At 37.7% G+C, this 18,112-nt stretch overlaps 1 protein-coding gene across 6 annotated transcripts in view; it reads right to left on the bottom strand.

Moving 5' to 3' along the window:
• SORCS1 (sortilin related VPS10 domain containing receptor 1) overlaps positions 1–18,112 on the bottom strand; it is a 588,824-nt gene that overhangs the window by 62,682 nt on the left and 508,030 nt on the right. For all 6 annotated transcript variants that reach the window (XM_019035469.4, XM_055354006.2, XM_055354007.2 and 3 more), the window contains exon 18: positions 16,059–16,230. In XM_019035469.4, the coding sequence (XP_018891014.4) occupies positions 16,059–16,230 (172 nt within the window). The remainder of the gene's footprint in view (positions 1–16,058; positions 16,231–18,112) is intronic.

Consider the following 18,112-nt stretch of genomic DNA (forward strand, 5'->3'; position numbering starts at 1 on the left):
GGGAGGGAAAGCAGGCACGTCTTACGTGGCGGCATGTGAGAGACAGTGTGTGTAGGAGGAACTGTCAAATACTTATAAGACCATCAGATCTCTGAGAACTCACTCACTATTATGAAAACAGCATGGGGGAAACCACCCCTATGATCCAATCACCTCCCACCAGGTCCTTCCCTCGACACTGGGGATTATAGGGATTACATTTCAAGATGAGATTTGGGTGGGGACACAGAGCCAAACCATATCAATCTTCAACCCTAAAAGAACTCAGACCTGTTCAAATTTGCCTAGAGTCACAAGACTAGTTTGAGTCAGGCTGTTCTTAACTTCGAGTCCAGCACTCTTACAACTCGTTCACAGAAAACACTCAAACTACTCTGTGGTGCTCATTCCCAGATGGGTGCTAAAGAATGAATTCACTGATGTGTGAAACCAAAGAACGTTGTAAGCTTCACTAACTACAACCCTTTAGAGGAATGCCAAAGTGATGTAAGATGATCCCAGTGTAATATGCCAGGCTCTGTAAAATACCCCAGAAGCTACAAAATGTGTTTGTGAGGATTCCTGGTAGTGTGAGTGTTTGACAAAGTCTGAGATGACTAATCAGGAAACAACTGTTGAAACTGTGTTGGACCTTCTTGTGTGACATTTTATAATAGTAAACTGAGCTTTTCTAGAACAGTTAAAAACCACTCTAGGATAAAAGGCAGCTGCACATGCTCTATCTTCTGTTCCCAAGCAAGTTCTTTGTCCTCTCTGGCTTCTCTTCCAAGAGGTGCTGGCACTGCTGAAAGCCAAAATTTCCTCACCAAAGCAGCTAGGACAGAGTGTTCCCAGGATGTCTGGTTTGAATCATGCCCTATAGGTGTTTCTTCACTTTCAAAACTGAGCTCTGGAAGATGACTCTAAAATGTCCAAATCCATGCATAATTACGGAGTATTGTCAGTCTTCTCCCCTTGCCTATTCAAAGATGGTTTTCTAAAGCACATGTCTTTCTCCAAATGTGCAGACCTCCTGAGCTTCTGTGCAAGCAAAACCTACAGTGAACTTAGATGCTCTGACCTGGGGGATGAAGAGTCGCCAGTGAAGAGGATAGTGCAGAAGGTTTTACAATTTTTCTAGAGAACTCAGATCTGTCAAGACCATGAATTTCAGAGACAGCACACTTTGAACACATCAAATCATTTGCCTAGATTTATGACATTTCACTTTCTCTCAGATGAAATGAAGATGGATGTTTTTTCAGGCCCTTCTAAGAGGACTCAGATCCTTGGGACTTGCCTAACTAAATACCCAAATACTTCTGGATCCAATGCCCAGATCAAGGCATTCCAATAGGAACATCACAAAGTGGTTTGGTCCTTCCTTTAGAAATGGGTGATAGTACCATGTATTTGACTGAATCCCAAATTTCCCTTTTATGTCTTCTGTACTTGGTGTCTGGTTTAAAATGGAACAGAATACATAAGACAGGAGGAATACTTAGCTTGTATAAGCAGATAATGACTATGAGCTGGGGCCTCTGTAGTCCCTCTAGATATTATGGTACAGAGAGGGTCAGAACCTTGACCTATTGCACTTTGGAATCACTTTTTAGATAATAAAAGACATTGCTATACTGTTACCACTGCGTGGTGGCTGTAGGAATTACATCAGCAGGCTCTGGCTAGAAAACTAGGGGGCTGCCAAATGACATAAATCTTAAAATGTTTTTGAGTGACTTTTGGAATTCACTCATAAAGTAAAGACATTCAGCTATGTAATTAGAACAAAACTATATATACTTTAAAAATGGTAGGAAGTTTCCTTTAGGAATAAATCTCTATAGAACCAGGTTTCCTAGTAGTAAAATATGTAACAGAAATATGTTAGCTTTATTAGAAGAAAGAAAAAAAAGGCATGGTACATTCATTGGGAAAATACAGAAATACATAAAATAATGACAAAGAAAATTAAAATCACCCATAATTATATCACCCACAGATTACCTTGTTGGTGAATATCATTTTAATCAATGAGAATGCACATGGACACAGATACCACCCCTATAACACTGGAATCACTATACTATTTTTAGCATTATGCAGTCAACATGTTTAAATAGCTTAAACTTTTATACCTAGTATCACTTGGTGGTCTTCACCAAGTCATAAGACCTCTTCTGTGAAATGGATATATGATTTCTTGCCCTGGAAGTCACTTCATCCCCCTTCTAAATTATTAGGTTGTTGTGAAATTTATTTTAAAGAGGTGCTGTATGTGAAAGAGGTGCCCTACAAAAGTCAGGTGGCAACCTGGGAATTAGAAGACCTAGTTTTGTGTCGTTCAAAAAACATTGTTTATTTGGACCTCAATTTCTCTACCTGTAAATTAAAGATGGTAAGACCTGATGATCCTAATTGTCACTTCCAAGTCAGATAATCTGTGATTTTTACAATTCTATTATTCTTGTTATTGGCATTATTGTGCATCCACATATATATATATATATACACACACATATATATATACATATATATGTGTATATATATACATACACATATATACGTATATATATACATATATACATATACACATATATACGTATATATATACATATATACATATATACATATATACATATATATACACATATATATGTGTATATATGTGTGTGTGTGTGTATATATATATATATATTCTAACATCAATTTGAGCTGCTGAGATAAGCTCAGATCTCAGGTAAAGATGCAGAACTGATTCAAGTGCTGCTTTCATAGGTAGAGACTTACCACTGCACACTAATGGTAGACCAGATTGAGGACTGAGCGGCTGAGCAGAGGGTCATGGAATAATAAATGGCAAAGTGCAAAGCCAGAAGCCTGAGGAAGTTACTCACTCAGGCGAGGATTGCATGGTGTGGTGAAACCCTGATTCAGGGGTAGTGACCACCCATGTGGATGAAGTGGGACATTAGTATTGTTAGGGCCTCAAGTAGGCAGACTAGGAGATTGAAAATCCAAACTGAAGACTATTTCATGAATCTAGCCTCTGGGATATTTGCTGAACTGGAACTGTCAGTAATGAGCCAGGTATCTAAGTCAGACTAAAGTTCTTAGCAAACATCTTTTCTTTGAGACCCTAAAGAACAGCAATATTCCAATATATGTGGATTAGTTTTGAGGGGAGTGAGAAGTGGAGACTTAGAAAGAGTTGCTAACCAATCCAACTTGAACTTCAGACATTAGGCTTCTGGCTAAAGACAACCTGTATTGCCTGCCTCATTTCCTTCAACAACAAAAAGCAAGAAGAAATGAAGTGGCTCAATTACCTTACTAGAGTCAAAGAGAATAATGCTGAATGGAGTAAGGAATAACATAGGAGAAAGCCTCAAATCTCTAAGGCTCATTGAAATCAGCTTCCACTCCTTCGTATGGAAGGAGAAAACAGTTGAGGCATCTACGTCAGAACTAAGCTGGCTTAGAAACTGATACCTGCCTCACGAGGTCAGGAGATCGAGACCATCCTGGCCAACATGGTGAAACTCTGTCTCTACTAAAAATACAAAAATTAGCTGGGTTTGGTGGCACGTGCCTGTTACCCCAGCTATTTGGGAGGCTGAGGGAGGAGAATCGCTTGAACCCAGGAGGTGGAGGTTGCAGTGAGCCAAGATCACGCCAATGCACTCCAGCCTGGCAACAGGGTGTCTCTCAAAAAAAAAAAAAAAAAAAAAAAAAAAAAAAAAAAAAAACAAGAAAGAAAAAGAAACTGATGCCTGCCTCAACATAACACTGTTTATTAATCCTTTGTGCCACCACTAAAGCCTCCAAATAGTCTTTTCTCCAGATGAAAAAGCAGGTCAAATTGTGTCATGAATTCAGACAAGTGAGTATCTCGAAGAAATTTTTATCAACAGCCATCTTCTCTACCATCTGATGGCTGACAGCATCCTGCAATACTTATGAAGTGTTATTACACTGTGAGTACTTTAGTGCTCCCATAAGTCTTCCAATGTATGTGAAATTACGGATCATTGAAACCTGTCTAATGAGGACACAGTCCTCATGTTTTGGAGTTAAATCTCACAAAAGTGATAATCATGAGTTTTCCTTATTAAGTTTCAGTCTTTGTATGTAAATTGAAGTATTAAGACAATGAGATACAGAACAAAGTTTTAATTTTCGTCCCTTGCCTCAGATTTAATTTAAAAGTCTTAAATTATGCAGAGAATTGCATCTCTTTATTCTTACAGCTGTTTAAAACAGATTTAATTATCTTCCTTAACATGCAGATACTACTTCTACCTACCAGTTCTCTCAAACGAATGCCTCCCAAATCAGTTTTGTTGAGTTCTTCAGACTGATTAGGGCCTTTGCCATTTATCCTGTGCCTTCGGGTTCTTGCATTGGATTTCTCTGGGAAGATGAGTTATTGTGTTGAAAGTCTATAGGCTCATTAGGTTCTCATTAGTGGTCCAGAGGACATCCATCTTGAGTGAGTCTCCAAGCAAAGAGATGCCACCTCTCACTGCATGCTTGGGTCTCAGTGCAAAACACCTTCAATCAGCTTTCTAAAAGTCAGGCATAGTTTGAAAATGTTCGGCATCTTAGACTCAACTTTATGGACTTCTCTACTCCTCTTCCAGTTGGTTCTTGGATTAATTGTTCTTTATTTTTAAGGCAATAATGATGCATAAATGCATTGTGTGTGCTTGTGTGTGCGCACATGTGTGTTCTTCTTGCATCTGCCACAGTGAGTCTAGGATGGAAGTACGACTGCTCCTTTGCCTTCTGCTGCTAATGAAGATTCTGTCATGAGAGTACACTTGGAGAGAACTCTAAAAGCAGCAGGAAATGAGGCAGGTGGTATTGATGACATTGGAATTTTTCATCAACCTCAGAATAGCTATGTGGCTCTCTGAGTAACATATCAGGTGAGCTAAGTTGTGGGATTTTGGAGGAATTGTGTTATGGAGGCATTTCTGTCATCTAGGTTTTGAGGGTGACCTCATAAGCTATTTGCAGGAAAGAATCCCATTTCTTGCACATATTAAATCTGTAATTTTCTGGCTTGAGTACATACTACTGTATATAAAATTGCAAACTAGTATCAATGCACCTAGCCTTTTATTATTTTCTGTCAATAAGAAGTGCTCCTCTTTGCTATGGTTTTAGCCATGTTTTCATTGATATTCTTATGCTAGAATTAGGACATGCATTCTAATGCATGTGTAGGAAAGGATTAAGGAAGAGATTTAGATTTCAGATGAAGACTTTACCATGTTTTGACTGTTTTTCAAATGTTAAGAGTCTTTTCCTTTTAAGTTTCAGTTTTATCTCTATGCTTCCTGGGGAAGGCTATCCAAATCCACATACACTTTTTGAGTTTCTATCAATATGTTAGGCACATTGTACAGAGATGTGGGAACTGCCATCAGGAGTGACATGATTCTTACCTTAAAGATATGTATAGTTTACTGGCGGATGCCAAAAATATTATTACAAAATAATGCAATAAATTATTGCATTATAATTTATTATATTTAGATAAGTTATTATTAATCTTTCTTATTTCCAATGGATATAAGATGTTAGGCACTTTCTACTTCATGTCATTAGATTTTTACTTAAAACTCAATATAACAGAGGTCCTAGTCAAACCAAAACATATATTCCCACAAACTAAAGTAAGTCCATTAATGAATGAAAAGTACATGATATAAAATTGGCTCTTGGTAAAATATTTGTCAAAGAACAAATAAATAAATACAAACATCTAACTATTTGCTGAGACAGTTGATTCCTCAGGTCTCTAATGATTTAGATGAAATGCAGAGGAGATGGAAATTACACGGAGGGGTTTGTATGCAAGTAACTGGGACAAAGAAAAGAGGCTTTGATCAGTCCGTAACCCAACCTAGCTCCATCAAAGGAAGACAAGACTGTAGGAGAAAGTTGAACCATGAGTTAACATGGATAGAGGCACAAGCTCTGGTACTCACATGAAAAAAATATTGTTAACAACTTGGGGAGGTGAATCTTTTGCCCTCTCTGCATTAATCACACTATGATGTCATATAAGAACCTAGCAGGGACCTCTAGGTTTCTTTGGTACCTAGAGGACTTGCTTTTCACAGGCATCAGAAGCATGATCTTTTGACATCAGAAGATCCCTGTTTTTATAAAGAATTGATATCAGAAATGGGGCAAGACTCAGGCACTATTTTCAAAGTAAATTCAGAAGGATAAAATTCAAATAAGAAATGCACTCATATGGATTTTGAGGAGAATAAAGACACCATGTATTGCTAGTAGGGGCACATGCCAGGGATTTTTTGTCTTTGTTTTGGATTTAATTAAAAAATATTATGGCCTAATTTATACCCAAGCTTCTGAAGAAATACACGTATTCTAAATTCCTTGGGTGCTGTATTCATATCCTCTGTTTTTGCAATATTCTTTAGAATAGATAAACAGTGTCAGGCACACTAGGCATTCAACAAAGGCATCATTTTCCAAAGAGGGGGAACCCAGAGAGGATTTCGCATCTCTCTTTGCTGAAATGTTTTTCCACAAATGGATCCCAAGCCATTAGTATTCTCAGAGAAGCCAGGAGGAAAATTTTGGTAGATTTATTGATTACTATCTAAGAATATAAGAGCCACAGGCTAAACTGGCTTTGGTCATTGATGATTTGGCCTTTTCTTTCTACTCCTTGATCTTTGTGACTACTTATAATCCCAGCCATGGGTTTCTACAGAGGCTTAGGAGCTACATGAAGTTCTTCTTAGAAAATGGTTCCTTCACCATAGAGAGAAGCAACAGAAAGACAAGATACCACAGATCCTGGATTAGACCCTAGGCTCTAGTAGTTAGCATTTGTGTGATCTCAGGTAAGTTACTTGCCTTTCTGTGCCTCATATAAAATGACAACAAAAAGACAATAACGCCTATTTGCATAGAGTTGCTGTAAGATCTACATGAGATAACTCATGAAAAGCACTCACAAACTGGAACAGTGGTGCTCAATAAATGTTGGATAATCACATTATTATCATTGTGTCGAGTGTCAATTCTCCTCAGCTTTTCAGAGACACTCTGTGTCTCTTCATTCTGCATTGCCAATCACGTGCACCTCCCGTGCCTACGTATATAATCCAGGGGGTCACAGAGAAATTGAGGGTCTTTTTCTGCAAGGAGGAGTCTGAATCATTAGCACAGCATCTCACAATCACATGTGAGGTCCTCAGGGCCTCCTGATATAAAGAAGATGCTCTTGGCTTGGTGCTCTGCACCAGGAGAACAGAGCGTCAAGAAACCAGATCTGACAGCTGGAGGCAGCAGATTTCATCCCTGCTGTTGAAGCTTTGCCCACTCAAGTGGAATGAACTGACTTGTTATCTTTTTTCCTTCTTGTGCCCAGAAGGCATGAATTCACATATCTTCGAACCAGATTCCCCAATCTGTTCCCACATCACTCAACCCAGTGTGAGATGCCTGATGATGATCTTTATTACATGGAAAGCAGAGTTGAACAGATGAGAACCAGGCCTCTGTCCCTGAAGTGTGTTCTCTATCATTTGCACAAAGGTTGGAGCTAATCAGAAGTGAAAGTTCTTGTTTCAGATCTTGCTATATTGTGTTCTTAGAAATGGAAAAACTTTCTGAACTCTGCTATAGTATAAACATCTGCTGCTTCAAAAGATGACAGTTGTCTGGGTATCAGGATCAGGTGTCTCATGTCTCTGGGAAGAGAACTTTCACATTCACCTTGCAGGTAAACACAGGGTGGAAGTTCGGCCCTAAGCATACCAGAAAGGTTTTTCTTATTTTTCCTTTTTTTGCCCAAATACCTAGATATAAAGTACTATATTTTATATGGATTTCTGAAATGATTTTTAAGTAAGCTTTCTGTTGAGTAAAATATACATTAAAAATGTACAAATCACTAAATATACAACTTGATTTTTACAAAGTGAATGCATCCATTAACTGCTACCCAGATGAACCAACTGAAAACTGCCAGTACACTCAAAGTTCTCCAATCACTCCGCCTCCAAAGTTAACAATAATTTTTCCCTTCTATTACCATGAATAATAATAATAATTATTATTATTATTGAGACGGAGTCTAGCTCTTGTCACCCAGGCTGGGGTGCAGTAGTGTGATCTCAGCTCACTGCAACCTCCGCCTCCCAGGTTCAAGCAATTCTCCTGCCTCAGCCTCCCAAGTAGCTGGGATTACAGGTGCCCACCACCACGCCCAGCTAATTTTTGTATTTTTAGTAGAGACGGGGTTTCACTGTGATGGCTAGGCTGGTCTCAAACTCCTGACCTTGTGATCTGCCCGCCTTGGCCTCCCAAAGTGCCAGGATTACAAGTGTGAGCCACCACACCCAGCCACCATGAATTACTAACGGCTTTGACTATTTTTGCATTTTAATTAAATGGAATAATGCAACATATATTCTTTTTAGTCTGACTTCTTTAGCTCAGTAATGGATATGACATTTATCCAAGTTTTTTGCATATAGCTTTAGTTTGTTCTTTTTCATTGCTGTATGACATTCCATTCTGTAAATATACTGTAGTTTATGTATTCTACTATTCATGAATGTTTAGATTGTTTCCAGTGAGGGCTCTTACGAATGCTTTTGCAACGCATATTATCTTACATACATTCTGGTGCGTATGTGTATGCATTTCTGATGAGTATATACTTAAAAGTGGAAACGCCGGGACATAGGTGGTATACACGTTCAGCTAGAGCAGTTAATGTCAAACAAGTCCCAAATGGCAGTATGTTTCTACACTACAAATAGCATTATATGAATGACCAGCTGCTCCACATACTCAATAGCACCTGATATTATTAGCCATTTTTTTTTTTGAGAGGGTGTCTTATTTTATTTTATTTTTTTTTGAGAGGGAGTCTCACTTTGTCAACCAGGCTGGAGTGTAGTAGTACAGTCTCAGCTCACTGCAACCTTCACCTCCTAGGTTCAGGCGATTCTCCTGCCTCAGCTTCCCAAGTAGCTGGGACTACGGGCACGTGCCACCATGCCCAGCTCATTTTGTTTGTTGCTGTTTTTGTTTGTTTGTATTTTTAGTAGAGATGGGGTTTCGCCATGTTGGCCAGGCTGGTCTTGAACTCCTGACTTCAAGTGATCTGCCCACCTTGGCCTCCCAAAGTGCTGGGATTACAGGTGTAAGCCACTGCACCCAGCCTATTATTAGTCTTTTTAAATATAAACCTTCTGATGGTGCACAGTGATATATTATTATAAATTAAGTTGCATTACACAGAGATGTTCTGAATTTTTTCATATGCTTATTGGCTCTTTGGTTACTCTGAGTCATTTGTGCATTTTCTATTGAGTTACCAATATTTCCCTTATTAGTTTGTAGAATTTATTTATACTCTTCTAATTATGATTCCCTCATTAAAATTATGTTTATTTTGAATAATAAAAATAAACAATAAAAAACATAACAAAATAATTTTATTATTTTATTACTGTAATAATACATTTTCAATAAGGTATTATTACAAATACTTTTTTCCCTCTAGGGCTTAATTTAATAATAATAGCTTATTGAAAAGGTATTATTACAGATACCTTTTTCTCCTCTAGGACTTAATTTTTTATTTTCGAAATAATGCCTTAAGTAACAGAAATTCTTAATTTTAATGTAGTCCTATTTAAAATTAGTATAATTAGGCTGGGCATGGTAGCTCACGCCTGTAAATCCCAGCACTTTGAGAGGCTTAGGTGGGCAGATCACTTGAGGTCACGAGTTCAAGACCAGCCTGACCAACATGGTGAAACCTTGTCTCTACTAAAAATACAAAAATTAGCTGGGTGTGGTAGCTGGCACCTGTAATCCCAGCTACTCAGGAGGGTGAGGCAGGAGAATCGCTTAAACCTGGGAGGCGGCCAAGATCATGCCACTTGCACTTCAGTCTGGGTGACAAAGGTAGACTCCATCTCAAAAAAATAAAAATAAAAATAAAATTAGTATAATTATAAAGAAATTTGTTAGTATAATTCCTTTATACTTAATGGGTTTTCTTTGCTGTTTTAAAAAAGTCTTTGCATAACACAAGGTCATGAAGATACTCTTCTGTGCTTTCTTTTAGAAATGCTAGTATTGTTGGGCACGGTGGCTCACGCTTGTTATCCCAGCACTTTGGGAGGCCAAGGTCGGAGGATCACTTGAGTTTAGGAGTTCGAGACGAGCCTGACCAACATGGTGCAACCTCATCTCTACTAAAAATACAAAAATTAGCTGGGTGTGGTGGCATGCCCCTGTAGTTCCAGCTACTCGGGAGACTGAGGCAGGAGAATCGCTTGACCCCAGGAGGCGGAGGTTACGGTTGAGCCGAGATCTTGCCACTGCACTCCAGCCTGGGTGACAGAGTGAGACTCAAAAAAAAATAAATAAATACATAAATGTTAGTATTAGCTTTCAAATTTTGATTGACAATCCAGTTATAATTATGTTTGTATATTATGTGAGATAAAGATTCATGTATTCCCATATGGATATTCAAAATCGTAGCACCCATGTATTGAAAAGATTATAATTTCTCCACTGTACTGCAGTGTCTCATTTGTCATAAAGTGGGTGTGTGTGTGTCTATATATATATAATATAGGCATGTATATATGTTTCTTGACTCTCCTTGTTCAGCTTGTGTATGATATACATACATATATATGTATATGTGTGTGTGTGTGTGTGTGTATATATATATATATATATATGGTGATGTCAGTCATCCAAATTTGTGAGTCACCTTCAAAAGTATCTTTGCTATTCTTCAGGTCTTGAAATTTTGTGTAAATTTTGTGATCCTGTCAACTTTAATACACAAAACATGCTGGAGATTTTTATTCAGATTGCTTTTAATTCAAGTCAATATGAAGAAAATTGATGTCTTTTTATAATACTGAGTCTTCCAATCCATGATCAGGATGCATCCCTCCATTCATTCAGGTTTTTTTCAAAATTTATTTCCAAATTTGTGTTGTTTTCTGGGTAGTGCTATTGAAAATAAGTTTTTAGATTTGAGTATAAATGTTTGTTGTATTTTGATGCTATTATAAATTTTACACACACACACACACACACAATTTTCTACTTGTGTAGAGGATTTCTATGTCCAGGTATCAAGACTCACCCTAACTCTAGTGAAAATATAATGTGTTTGAAATTAGTAATTAAGATAGGTTTTAAATTCACACCAAGGGAACAGAATAGAGCGCCTAGAAATGGAACCACAAATGGTCAATTGATTTATGACAAACTCTCATAGAAATTCAGTGTGAAATGAACAGTTTTTCAATGGTATTGGGACAACTGGATATGCATGTGGATGAAATATAGAAACCTGAAAGAGTTTTATTCAAGATAAATCACACACATTGATGTGAAACCTAAAGAGAAATCTTGTGGTATGACTTTTTTCACAATGTTGGTTTAGATAAAGATTTCTTAAGCCTCACAAAAAGCACTGAAGTGACAAAAATCACTAATTTTCAAAATATAATTATTGATAATATTTGAGTATATATCTACCGTTTTTTAATTTTAATTTTAATGTGTTTGAGACAGGATCTCGCTCTGTCAGCCAGGCTGGAGTGCTGTGGCGCAATTATGGTTGACTGTAGCTTTGAACTCCTGTGCTCAAGTGATTCTCTCACCTTAGCCTCCCAAGTAGCTGGGACTACAGACACACGACACCACGCCTAGCTATTTTTTAAATTATTTTTATTTTTTGGTAGTTGTCCAAGCTGGTCTCAAACTCCTGGACTCAAATGATCCTCCTACCTTGGCCTCCCAAAATGTTGGGATCCACCACACCATTCCTATATCTACCATTTTAGTATTTGTTTTCTATTTGTCTCAACTGTATTATATTCTTTTTTTCTCTTTTACTTGTCTTACTTTGGATTAATGAAGCCCTTTTAAAGGTACTGTAATTCCCCTGTCAGTAGCTTGATGATAAGATTCTCTTACTACTTCTTCAGTTGTTACTCTAGATATTGAAGCACACATTTTGGATATGTTGGAGTCTAATATAAATTAGTATTTTTATCTCTTTATAGATATATCATGAACCTTAAACTACTTTAACTCCATTTAATTCGCTCCACATACTGTGTTATTATTCTAATGTATTTTAATGCTACATATATTTTAAATCCCACAGCTGATTATCATTCTTGGTCTGCACAGTTATTATTAATTTCAATTTACCCCCTTTCTTGCTCTTCATTCCTTCTATTATTTTGTGTGTGTGCCTCTGTCTGGGTCATCTTCTTTATGTGTGAAGAATTATTTTTAGCATTTCTTTTTATAGACATTGGTTTACATGACAGATATTGCTATGGAAGGAAGTGCTGGAAAGGGAAGGGAATGGTCCCTTTAAATGATACGGAAGTGGGGGAAGGGCGTTGGTACCTGGCTAGGGCTCCACCCCTGGGCCCCTGCCCTGGGACAGGTGAGAACAGGCCCTCCTGCCTTTGCACCCAAATGTTGTGTTTCCCAAGACCACCCTAGCCTGCCCTGCCCCCATCCTGTGCCTATAAAAACCCCCGACACCCTAGCAAGTAGACACACAGGCAGATGGACATGGAGAGGAATGCACTGACAGGCACCAGCATGCCAGCAGGCCACCGACGAGGAGAACTATACGGAGTTTAGCTGGGGCACTGAGTGGCCTGACTCCACTGGAAAACCTTCCCACTGGCTTCCTCCATCTGCTGAGAGCTACCTCCGCTCAATAAAACCTTGCACTCACTCTCCAAGCCCAGGTGTGATCCGATTCTTCCAGTGCACCAAGGTAAGAACCCGGGATACAGAAAGCCGTCTGTCCTTGCGACAAGGTAGAGGGTCTAATCGAGCTGGTTAAGACAAGCTGTCTACAGACCGCAGAACAGAAAGAGCACATGGTAGCAAACGCCTACTGGGGCTTCAGGAGCTGTAAACATTCACCCCTAGACACTGCCATGGGGTCAGAGCCCTGCAGCCTGCCCCTGTATGCTCCCCTAGAGGTTTGAGCAGTGGGGCACTGAAGAAGCGAGCAACACCCCCATCACACGCCTGTTAGGGGGACAAGGGAACATTTCTTGTTTCAATATCTCTATTATTGTTTATCTAAAAAACTATTTGTGTTTTCTGCAGCTCTTCAAAGGTGTCATTCCATTTTCTTCTGGACTTTTTAAACACCTCTCTTTGATTTTAGATTTCAGCAGTTTGAATGTAATAGCTCAGTGATTTTTCTCTGCACATATTCTTCTTGAGTTTGCTGATTCTGTTAAATCTATAGGTTAATATGTTGATATCTTTCATCAGGCTTGGAAAATTCTCAGCCCTTATCTTTTCAAAAATGATTCAGGTTCCTTATCTCTCTCCTCTCCTTCTGGGGCTACAAGTGCATCTGTGTTAGACCTTTTTATCATTTTCCATTTGTCTCTTACTGTTTTTTCTCTATATTCTATTTCTTTCTTTTATGCTCTAGATGGCATATTTCCTGCTGTCCTTTCTTCCATTTAACTTCTATTCATATGGGTTCAATTTGCTGTAAACCTAAGTTCTTAATATCAGTTATTATATCTTTATTTTTACAATTTCTATTTGGTATTTCTTATTGATTACCACTCTGGGTTCAATTTTCCACCTTTTCTCACATTCATGAATATATTAATCATTGTTATTTTACAGGATATCTTAAATAAACACTATATATCATCCAACTGTTGTTCTTTTCTGTTTTTCCCCCCTCTTGGTCCTGTATCTTGATATACTTGGATTTTTCTAAATGCCCAACATTTTATATGAAAAATATTAGGTAAAGCTCTGGTTTATGTTATTTTCCACTAAAGAAGGTTTACTTTGGTTTCTAACAATCATTTTAGAGTTGAAGAGAATCACTCTAATTGATTCAGAGACTGAAGTGATTTCAGATTGGATTTCTGGGTACAGAGGGCTTGTTCTAATTTGGGTTTGCCTTTACTCCTAGGATAGAGATTTCCAGAAGTTCCAAGAACCAAGTCTCAGATAGTTCACCAGGGCCCTCCTCCTTGATAGGTCTTGAATTCAAATTTTTATCTCCCCGAAGGGTGATACTTCTAAAAACTTTAACTTCTCAGCCTCTTATTGAGTGCTTTCTATGTTTCCTGTGTTACTTGGGTATTATGAAATACCTCAGGGAGGAAAAAGGCCCTGTATGTGTGCTACTTCCCTGTGCTTTCCTTCTCCCTGGGACATGACCTCATCAGTCCCAGCTTTGGAATATCCTCAAAGTCCAATTTTTATCTCCCAAGCCTTGTGAGTTTATTAACACCTGTTTAGCCAACACTTTCTACTCAGCCCTTTACTGAAAATCTGAAATCTGAACCCCCTCTATAGTGTGGCATATGAATTGCTAAAGTTCTCGAAAGGAAAATATAGCATAAAATGTTGGACTCACTGCAGTCAATTTCCCATCTCTTAAGAAAGGAATTTTAGCTTCTCAATCCTCTTGATAGTTCTCTTAACTCCCAGTCCTCTTTTTCCTCCTCTTCATTTTTCTTCTTCTCTCTCTCTCTGTCCCTCTTGCTCTAAATATATACTCATATATTTGGTTTACTGCAGGCTAATCTGTCATAGTCTCAAGCAGAAATCTCCAGAGTTTATTTATGTGAAATATGAGCAAGTCCAATTTGCCTAAATTGGCCTGTGTTTTTCTAGTTCCAACTGAAGAATTTTTGGGCATCTTCGTATTTAGAAGATTGGATATAATTGAGAGGCACACATTAAGGAGATAATCAGGAAAGGAGTATGGGGTTACACAGTCTGTAAATGGCCCTTGGACCAGAGATATGCACATCATTTGAGCTAGATTTCAAACTCATTATTTCACAGTTATTTTTCCTATGAGAATCAAAATACTAAAAATTTTCATCAAACCTGACAAAGCAATCATAATTGCTTCATCTTTCCACCTTCTTGTCACACTCCAGAGCCTCCGACTTCTCTATACCCCAGCCTTGCCACTGTTTCGTTTTTCTTGAAGCACAATGCACAATGCACAACCTGTGAACTTGTTAGAAATGTATATTCTTGGGCTCTACTCCAACCTACTGAATCAGAATCTTTAAGGATGTGGCCAAGAAAACTGTGTTTCCAAATGCTCTCCAGGTGATTTTCTTATACATGGTAAAAACTGAGGGTCCCTGGACTATCAGCAGAGGAAGCTGGAAGTCAATGTTATGTATTTTAATCCTGGGTGTCATTGTTAGCCTTTAAAATTCCTTCATATTTACAGAGCTTTACACAATGGTAACCATAATTAGGTACCCAGAAAACGTGACTGAGGATAGGACTGTTTGGTTTAATAATTGAGATGATTTAATGTAAGTACTTATCCTTTGGAGACCATCTTCCCCATTTACAAGATGACAGAATTCCTGCGTATGTTCTAAAATATATAAGATAAATTTCATCTTATCCACCATATAAATTTCAGACATTTCAGACAACCATTCTCTGGCAAATAATAATGTATGCTTTTAATGATATCCCTGAGGTGCTACACAATACAAGCTCTCAACTGCCGAAGAAATTACACTCAATTATGTTTACATTGGCCTCAGTGCTATATGCATGACCATCGTGTTGCCCTTGGAAAAGAAACCCCTGCAGGCTGAGAGGGGATGAAAGTGTTAGCATCTCTTAGGTTAGTTTAGTATACGTACGTATTAAATTATTTCAGGAATGTTATTTATGTATTCTGAGAAAATGGATTTTGCTAAAAGTGCCAATAAGGCAAGATTAAATCCAACAGATCCTCCAAAAGTAAGAGATTAAGTATGAGTGAAGAATAACTTGCAGTGAAATGTAAGTAATTAAAGAAATAGATCAGGGAAGGTGAAGTGATAATAAAAGAAAAACAAGGAACTAAAAGTAAAATAAAAATTTTTAAATAGCATCTAAAATGGAGAAGGTTGAAAAAGATATGGAAACAAAACCACGGTTTATTAAGAAAAATCACTGGCCCTAGAAAGTAGGGGGGAGATAGGAATCAGTCCTACCTCTTCTAATTGCACCATGAGAGTGACGTTGTGTCCTTGTTCCGCTGTGAGCTTTCCATCAGCCGTGACTATCCGCAGCCCCCGCGGGGCTTTCCCTGGGCACTTCTGCGGTTTGGCAGTGTACTGTTCCCTTACGCCATCAGTGCAATTATTGGAAACCACCTTCCTGTACCTAAATGGAAAAGAGCTCAAGTCGTAAACCAGCTCATTATAATGTGAATCATTCCCACTTTTTAAAATTAGACATAGTGCCTAGCCCTGAGGACCATCAGTAAGCACCTAACCATCTTTCATGCTACTATGAGGAGTAGGGTTAATTCATATAAAGCACCCAACAGAGAGATAATCATGGTCACACATTGTATCTATTACTAGCATTGTAACTGACTTTTATTCATCTACTAAATTAATGAATCACTTCATTTTGAAGTTGTGGGAAATGCACAGAAATAGAAGATATAGCCCCTACTCTCACTAAGTTTATAAGCTAGTTGGAGAGACATAGATGGCTAATCTACGAGATAATTCAAAGGCTATATAATTAAGGACTAGAATGAGTAATAAATATTGCAAAGGAATTTACAATTCAGAGAAAAAATAGATTATGATAGATATATGACTCAACATTCATAGATCTCATAGAGACTGCTACAGTAATGGTGTAGCACAGAAAACACTGGCTAAATTGGGTATCTCTACTCAGTCTTTCATGAGAGGTTATACTGGTTAAATGATCAAACCTCACATTAAAGAGACTTCAGTTTTTGCAGATTGATGCTCTTTTGCTTATTTCTTGTTTTAGCTTTAACAGGGAAAAATTATTCTACAAAATTAACCTATATAATTTATCAGATTCATAGAAAATTAAAATTTACAATTTTAGGATGACAAACCTTTAAGATTTTTGAGGTTCAGTGTTATCTAGCCATTATCGTTTTATACTGTTGGGTCTGTAGCAACCACTTTATGTATGTATATATTTGATTTCCCAAGTTTACTTGCCTAGAGTTAGTGGTAGAGCCCAAATAAGATGCAATCAAAGCTTACTTTCCACTCTTCTAGACCAGAGGTCAGCAAATTTTTTCTATAAAGAGCCAGATAGTGAATGTTTCAGTTTTGCACGTTATGTAGACTTTGTCACAACTACTTAACTCTGCACTTACTGTATGAAGGTGAACACAGACAACACGTAAAAGAATGTATGCAGCTGGATTCCAGAAAACCTTTATTTACAAAACTGGCATAGTTTTCCAATGCGTTTAAGTCTAGTGAATGTCCTTTCCTCTGTGAGAAAGTCAAAGGAGATACTGTCTGGAAAAGTACTTTGAACACTATAGATCACTACAATGTCAATTATTAATGCTTATCTCATATGTTAAATGTAAGAATTAAATGGGTTAATGTACACAGAGTACTTAAAAGTATCCTAATACTCTGCAAGTGCTCATAAAATATTACCAATTATTTCTATTTAATATTATTACTATTTTTCTTCTCTGTTCAAAACCTTTATGGACTTCATATGACCTTAGGATAGCTGTAAATTCTGTAAGCCTGGGCATGAAGCCCTCCACTAGCTGATTTTATTCTGCTTTCCTGGACTCTTTCTCCTTCATAAGCCCATGTCCATTCTCTTTTTAATCTTCTTGAGAGTACTTCTGTTTTTCTCTCTCTCTTTCTGCTTCAGCGTCCTCCTGCATGCCCTAGCAGCTGCCTAAAATTTGCCCACCCTTTAAGGTACAGCTTACTTCTTGTCTTCTCTAAGACAATTTCCCTGAATATAAGAGTAAAATGGCAGGAATTTCATATTTAGAGAGTGCTTACTATGTCCTAGTTATTGTGCTAAGTTCTTTACATAAATTAACTCATTTATCTTCAGAAGTATCCATAATAAGGAACATGTAATTATTCCCAATAAACAGATGGAAGAATTGAGATTCGTAGGTGTCAACTAGTTTTCTCAAGATCAAATAGCCAGGACCTAGACAATTTGTCTCTAGCACACATCCCCTCTTTACTACTGCACTGCTACTTTAAATGGAGTAAGATTATCC

The sequence above is a fragment of the Gorilla gorilla genome, chromosome 8, assembly GCF_029281585.2.
Source record: "Gorilla gorilla gorilla isolate KB3781 chromosome 8, NHGRI_mGorGor1-v2.1_pri, whole genome shotgun sequence".
NCBI lineage: Eukaryota > Metazoa > Chordata > Mammalia > Primates > Hominidae > Gorilla > Gorilla gorilla.